The following is a 7806-nucleotide window of genomic DNA, read 5'->3' as shown; positions in this document are numbered from 1 at the left end:
TACGCGTCACCTTTGTTACGCGTCACCTTTGTTACGAGTCACCTTTGACGACCCGCAAACGTGGGCCGGTGTTCTGCCAAAACGCCATTGGCTGCCTAATGGTGGCAGCGGGAGCATGCAAGGGAGGCCTAACAAGAATTAAACAAGATTAACACTAAACAATTATTTATTTGCTCAAAATTATAGCAAAGGTGTCCCAGTTTAACTTTTCCTTAATAAACGCACTTTAATGGTCAAATCAGCTGCATCTCAAAAGCCGATTCGCAAAAGTGGGAGCATGCAGAGAGACAACTCGCTGTGCATTTCTTCGAAACTTAAGATAAGCACCTAAAAACAATAATTTGTTCACTTCTTGGTCTGCTGCCTTCATACATCTCCTCCTACATGTCTCTGCGTGAGTGCAGCTACAGCGTGCGCTCTCAGGACATTATTACCTGCAGTGTTCCCTCAATGAGGACTGAACTAGACAAAAGGGCCTTCTCCTACTCCGCTCCTGTTTCCTGGAATATCTTACAAAAAGATCTGAAGCTCGACCTTGACCTCTCTAAGTGGCTTTAAGAATCTCTTGGACTCAGGGACCAATGCAGACATGTTCCTGTTTTTAGTTTTCTACATTCACCTTATAATCTAGCTGTTTTGTTACTTTTTTAGCCATCTTATTTGTAAAAAAAAAAAAAAATCTGTATGCCTTTCTATAACGGTCTATTGCTGTCCGTTCTTTTCATCTTTCTTTGTTGAAATCAGGTCTCTCTTGTAAAGGAGTCCTCGAGGCTCAATGGGATTTACCTGTCTAAATAAAAGGTTGAATGAATGAATGTTTGCTTGAAATATAGTAAAGGTGTGTCTCAGTCCAACTTGTCTTTAATAAATGCACTTTAATGGTCAAATCAGCTGCATTTCATCTGGGCGGCGCAGCAAAATGCAGCTGATTTTTGACGTTTGCTCCAGGAGTTCCGGAGCGATACTAGACCTGTCGCGATAAACAATAAATCAATTAATCGCATGATAAATTAAAACGAGGTTGATCATTTTCATTTATCAAATTTATCATTTCTTCATGTCTTTCTCTGACCCCTCCCTTTCTCTTTTCTCTTTAAAATCCGTTTCAAAATCGTCCAAAATGGCGTTTTTGGATCGTTAAAAGCAGCTAAGCTACGAGCTAAGCTAACAGGCCGACCTCGGGAAAAACCTCCGTCTTGTCAAAGCTCCAAAATTCATGGTCGAAACCCGTGCCTTTGTCTAAAAAGTTGTTTTTCTCTGAAAAAAGAAGCTGAGAACTTGTTTACTGATTTTTTTAATTAAAAGCTTTGTGTGACAAATGCTACGTTAAAGAGCTCAAACCACACCGAGCATCCGTCATTTTGAGAACCGAAAACAAGGAAGGAGAGACGGCCCATGTCACGTCAAGGGGCCACCCTCCCTTTTTCTTAATAGACACGCTGCTCGCTCCCTCACTATCCATCCTTCGGTTCAAACTGTCTTATACTGCCATCCAGTGTTCAAAAAAGGCACTACAATCAAAACAAATTAAACAACATTTCTTCTTAAATTTGACAATAATTGCCAATTATTGTCAAATTTCAAATATTATCGTTCATCGCAATAATTTATGAGACAATTAAAAGCCCAGCAAAATATGTTATCGTGACAGGCCTAAGCAAGACGAAGGTGGCTTTGTCCAAATGTCTTATTAATAGCCACTTTTACCTATTAATGAGATACTTGGCTTGCCATAATAGTTGACTGCCCTCTAGTGGCTGAAAATGGTAGTGTTCAATATTTTCCATGTCAGAATGAATGACAGATCTCAGCCAAAAAATTGGTTATAAATATGAAAAATAAAATAAAAATACATTGCTTTGCTGTATAAGTCGCATGCATGCTAATTTATGCAAAAAACTGTGACATCCATCCATTATCTTTTACCCGCTTCTTCCATTTTGGGTCACGGGGGTCGCCGGTGCCCATGTCCAGCAATCACTGTGCGAGGGGCGGGGTACACCCTGGACGGGTCGCAAGTCCATCACAGGGACAAAACTGTGACTTATACAGCAAAAAATACGGTAAATGAGATGAGTTTTAAAATAGGCGTACAATGGGAATAACCTGGTGATATTTGGGATGACAAAGTAAATTACCAGCTAAATAGAAACCGCTTCTGCATTAATGATAATCTGGATGAATATACAGCTGAGGCTATAGAATGTTGTAGAGAAAAGCAGCTGCTGAAACGTACCTGTGTTTGCCTGCCGTTCTCTGGGGCATCGCTCATGGGAAGAGAGGAGTACGAGCTGGAGCATTCGCCTTCCTTCTTGGGTTCAACGGGACTTTTTGGTCTAAGAGGCAAACCTGTAGTGGGAAGGAGAATGAGAGCGGTGCTTTGAGTGTGGACCCGCATTTCAGAAATGTATATCAATATGTCTGAAAAACAACTCGAGTACACGCTTAAAATGGCACCGTTTGAGTATAACCTTTGACGTTTGCTTTTATAGCTTGCAAAAAGTGCCTTTAATTAAAACAAAACTGATCACAATCACATAAATCAACCCTAATTTCATGCTTGCCTTTATCAAAGATCAAATTCAGCTGCCGGGTTTTTCGTTTCTTGTCGCAGAACTCTCTCTCGAAGTCCCCGAGGCCTGAGGTGTACTGCTCCCAAGCAATGTCAGGGAGTTGAACGACATGCTGAGGACACGGCATGCCCAAATTCACCTAAGGGTCACGGGAATGAAAGGGTTGAAACCAATTAACTGAAAATGAAGCGTCAACTTCAGTTCAACACACAGTGAGCCACACTTTCCTGGTACCTAACAGTAGTTATTACCTGTTTCTGCAGCTGATCTACAAAGCTGATGGGATCGGCCAGCGCCCCTCTCTGACGACGTGCCAACGTCTCCAAATCAAAGATGGCCTGCGTGCGCTGAGCCTCGAGTACCACTATGGTCTGCAGCAGTCTCTGATAACTGGCACAGAGGGAAGTAATGTTGGACAAGAGAAGACAGTGCCATGACTGACTGTTATTTAACCTGACACAATGTAGCAGAGCAAAAAAACCTTTAGACCGCAGCTCATGTATAATTCAACAATGGTGCTGAGAACCTAAAAAGTTGTTCAAAGCAGCACTTTCTGCCTTGCAAGGAATAAAAATACACAGGTTATCACCTCTTAAGTGCCTCATCAAGACTTCCCTGAAGCAGCCTATAAAAGGACAGCAGGTACATAAAACACTTTGCAACCTCAGTCTCGTCTGTAACTGTGCACATCTCAATGCAAATAAATATCTTTGCACGGGTGTGCAGCACCCGAGGAGCCTCCAGCTCCACTAGTCTGACTCTCAACATCTCCAGAGTACCGACTCAGACACCTTACAGTGCGAGCAGAGCTGGGGGAAATCAACAGGAATGAGACAGCGTGCTACTTGGCTACAACCAAACGCAGTAGCTGAGGGGCACAGAGGATCAATCTCTCCTAATACAACATGAACGGAAATCAATGCAAAGGACACAATTTATTCAGAGAGGAGTTTTAAACTAACAAGCAAAAGTTCTGATGAGTCAAGGAGGTTTAAACTAAAGTTTGGTGTGGGGCGCCAAATTTATTACATTTCCTGTGCTGCAGAGTAATTCTGAATAAATGTGCAATTTCTGCATGACACAGCAACAAACGTGCAAACTTCCTTCAACGAGCACATGATCTGATCATAAATCTGTCTCGGGGTGAAGGAGGACTTGGCTCCGTTTCACTCTGGGCTCCCTTTAAACGTCCAGGGACAAGTCTAGTGTTTTATTGCCACCTACTGGGCCCGACGCTATGTTGACATGGACATAATAGGAATAAACGGCCATTCGGATTATTTTTTGTTGATTCAGCTCGATCTAAATGAATCTGTAATCCGAATGAGAGGGGTGGTTTATGCCGATTCATAATCCGAGCGGTGTGCGTGTAAACACTTGATCTGATCATCTTATTCCGATTGTGGAAAACTGATCTGACTGCGCATGTGCGACCTGGGTCAACCTCACAAATTTCTGCCCGTTTACAAAACAGTTCTAAAACACCAAACTTTCCCACTCTGCACACGTCAGTACTTCTATTCTGAGTAAAAGCCCACTGCATGTCAACGCTCACCGTGAACGGATTGTGCCCATGTAAACGATACATTTGGATTATTTTGTCTGAATACATTTCAATCCGGTCAAAGAATTTTGCGCATGTAAACATAGCGAGTGCCGTTTACTAGGGGTGTAACAAAACATTGATTTAAATCGATATATCGATTAAATAATTCAATTATATTGTGGCAAAACTAAAACATCGATTCATATGGTCAGCTTTAAAATACACTTTTATTTTGAAATTCCCAAGGCACATCTGCGTCACCATTTCCGTGCGCGGAAATTCACTCTCCTGCTGGATTTAAATCGACAGGACGGCGGCTCAACAGACAAAACTCACGTCATATGCAACAACAGGTGCCAGTTTGAGTTAAAATACACGGGAAACAAGTAATTTGTCCGTTCACCTGAAGAAGAAACACGGCATTGATAGCCATGTTATGTACGCTCAGCATCTATTTTTGTTTCTTTATAACTCAAAGGTAATCAGGGAACTTTTAAGTTAACCGGTTTAAAAAATGCACTTAACATGAGAAATGTGAGACTAAACTGAACAGGCCATTTATTTTTATTTTTTCATTAATTAAGAAAAAAGTGTATTTTTATTTAAATGCCTGGTGCCTGTAATAACAGAAATAAAATGGTTCAATCATATTTGAATTGTTATTGTAAATTTATTTATATGTAAATGAGATGGGCATTTGATATCGCAATATATCGATCGCAGACTTGTGAATCGAATAGAATCGAAATCGTATCGTGACAGACTTTGTGATATCGAGAAATATTGTATCGTCATACAAACAAATCAATCTAATATTGTATCGCGGTAAAGCTGGTGATACTGAAAAGTTCAACCTAGACATAGTTGTGGCCAACTCGATGCCTGATTAAAAAAAAAAAAAAACAGACTAATAATTTGATCATGTATTTTTTTAAAAGACTAAGTGACAAATGAGAGAAATCCTATATTTAAATAAAGGATGGTTTAATCGGGAACTATAAAATGCCCTATAGTCTCTAAAAATGACTCCAGGCTGCACTGATCTCTTTATTCAGCTCAACCAAATATTGGCTCGACATTGAAACTTGATCAAATTACCTAACGTCACGGGAGCAGTGAAATCCTAATCTGAAGTCACTTTTCCAATAAACCAAAACTGGTCTAAAAGACAAAAAAGGTACTGCAGCTGAATATTTCTCTTAGCCTTGAAAAAGCCCTTCACACCCACTTCCTGCGAAGATGAATCACCTGACCTGCCACAGTTATCAGCGCCTGACTGATCACAGCGTGGGACCTGTCCAACAGCAACCAACAACAAAACCGGCTTTTTCCAAATCTGATCTCTATAATTCTTAAAAAAGAAAGACTACACAAGCCATCACCCGCAATCAATTAAACATAATTTTCCTCAGGCTTTGTGAGACCGACGACTGCCAAGTAGCTCAAAACAGATCGATGGTAAAACATAAACATCTAAAGCAAATAAAACGAGACGCGGTTTCTAGTTTGAAGCTCAACAATATGTTTTCAGTCACGAAAACATCTTCGTGTGTCTCGAGTCAAAGCTAATTTGAGCTTCTGCACATCGGTTTTTGAACACATCAAACAAGTCAAACATTCTGAGACTTTATGGCGGACTAATAATTTGGACTACAAAAGCACTTGAGAACGCGCCATGTTCAAAACATCAGAACCTTCAGAGAACAGAGGAACTCGAGCCTGGTTCATTCAGAAGCACAAACCATCACAACCACAGCGACCAACATGTGCGACTCCCTTGAGAGCTCCCACATACTCTTTATTGTGTTTAAGAGCCAGGTGGTCCGACTCAAAATAATACACATCTGGTTCCTCCTCCTCTTCCTCCTCCTCCTCCTCGTCGTCGTCGTCTGCAGCCTGGCTTCCTCTCGGCTCCTCGCTGGTCTTTTTGTCTATAAATCCACCGTCTTTATCAACTGCCTCGTTTTCAGGATCCACAGAATCCGACTGCTCGCTAGAAGGACCAAGTGAGTCAGAGCAAACGAGTTCCTCCACCATGGGGCAGCCCACCACCACCTCCCCCTCCTCCATTAAAGGTCCATTATCTGTCAGAGGAGAGCTGGGTTTGGAGGGAGAAGCTTTGCCACCAGACACAACTCTCCTAGGTGAAGTCCTCAGGGTATATCTGTGTTCATAGAGCTCTGTGAAAGATGGGGACATGCTGGGTATGGAAGGGCTGCACCCTGGTTCTGTGGGGGAGGTGGGTGTTGTGAGTAGGGGTGTAGTTTCTCCTGAGTTGCTGTTGTTGATTGAACTACAGTTTGTGTTCGTAGTAGAGGAGGAGGTGGAGGCGGCAGCGTCCTGCGCTGGTGACGGTGGTCGGCCGTTTGTGTCGCTTTCACTTACTACCACCTGCTCCTCGTGAGCTAGACACAAAGGGTCACCTACTACATCGACCTCCACCTCCTCCACCTCCTGCTCTTTGGCAACGATCAAGTCAGGAACAGGGTCCTCTGAAGCACCGTCAAACGTCGGTGCCAACGAGGCTGACAGTTCCCCTGAGCCAGAGATCTCCCTTTGCCCAGGGACAGAGTTTGTAAAAGGCACCGAGGGGTCGGGGGATGAGGGAACCCCCATCCGACTGCCGTTCAGCAGCGACGAGGGAACAGTGACAGAAGTGGGGTTAACACTAGTCTGTTCAGTAAGTGTGCTAGATCTGTCTACGTCCGTTTCTCCAAACCCATTAGAGGCCTTGTGAGAATTAGGGGGTGAAAACACTTCATCACACTCCACATGACTATGCTCCTCCACCTTCTGTCCGACTGCATCACTTTCCAGCTTGCAAAGAATAGGTGAAGCGGGTGCGGTGTTAGAAGAGTTGTGGCTGGGCATTCTTTCACAAATGATGTCCTTACAAGGCTCTGGGACAGAGACCGGACTTTCAGGTTTCAAAAACCCATGGTCCTCCTCCTGTCCCTGAGATTCTCCAGAGCGGGAGCACCACTTGGTCCTTTTGGTTTGAGGAGAGGCACCCTGCGGTTCTTTCACTGGGTCAGAGTTCTCGTACTTCTCTTGACTGATGTAGTTTTCTAAACAGGATACACCCCGCTTCCTGGAAGCTGTCGATTGATCCACATCACCCGGTAAAGTACTGGAGTTGTTTACGTTTCTCTGAAATAAGTCCTGTTGTTTATTTTCTTGCAAGCAAGTCTCCTGTGGCTGTGTCTCCTGTTTAACATCATGCTGCGACTCCAGCTTAGATTCTGGAGTTGACTCTTCAACCGTGTTCTGCTTGATGTCATTTGACACCTGCATGTCATTGTGCCTTGATTCCTGCTTCGACTCCTGCAGGGTGTCCAGCGTCGTCTCTTGTTTGATATCATGCTTTGACTCCTGCTCAGGATCTTTTTTGATGTTCGGCTTGGACTCCTGCTCGACGTTCGGCTTGGACTCCTGCTCGACGTTCGGCTTGGACTCCTGCTCGACGTTCGGCTTGGACTCCTGCTCGACGTTCGGCTTGGACTCCTGCTCGACGTTCTGCTTCGACTCCTGCTTTGACTCCTGCTCGACGTTCTGCTTCGACTCCTGCTCGGCGTTTTGCTTCGACTCCTGCTCAGTGTCCAGTTTTGACTCCTGCTTGGTGTCCGGTTTGCGGTCTTGTGTCGACTCCTGCTTCGTTTCCTGCTTCGAGTCCTGCTTGGTGTCCGG

At 43.7% G+C, this 7806-nt stretch overlaps 1 protein-coding gene across 3 annotated transcripts in view; it reads right to left on the bottom strand.

The window, feature by feature from the left end:
• Window positions 1-7806, bottom strand: part of zzz3 (zinc finger, ZZ-type containing 3) — a 29960-nt gene that overhangs the window by 14765 nt on the left and 7389 nt on the right. For 2 of the 3 annotated variants that reach the window (XM_037682394.1, XM_037682393.1), the window contains exons 3-6: window positions 5915-7791; window positions 2825-2963; window positions 2565-2712; window positions 2237-2349 (exon numbers count right to left, since the gene is read on the bottom strand). In XM_037682394.1, coding sequence (XP_037538322.1) covers window positions 2237-2349; window positions 2565-2712; window positions 2825-2963; window positions 5915-7791 — 2277 coding nt within the window. The remainder of the gene's footprint in view (window positions 1-2236; window positions 2350-2564; window positions 2713-2824; window positions 2964-5914; window positions 7792-7806) is intronic. The other variant, XM_037682395.1, reaches the window with a different exon arrangement.

This window comes from Nematolebias whitei, chromosome 9, assembly GCF_014905685.2.
Source record: "Nematolebias whitei isolate Nwh7 chromosome 9, NemWhi1, whole genome shotgun sequence".
NCBI lineage: Eukaryota > Metazoa > Chordata > Actinopteri > Cyprinodontiformes > Rivulidae > Nematolebias > Nematolebias whitei.
The sequence above is the reverse complement of the archived record's forward strand: the minus strand, read 5'-3'. Positions and strand labels throughout refer to the sequence as shown.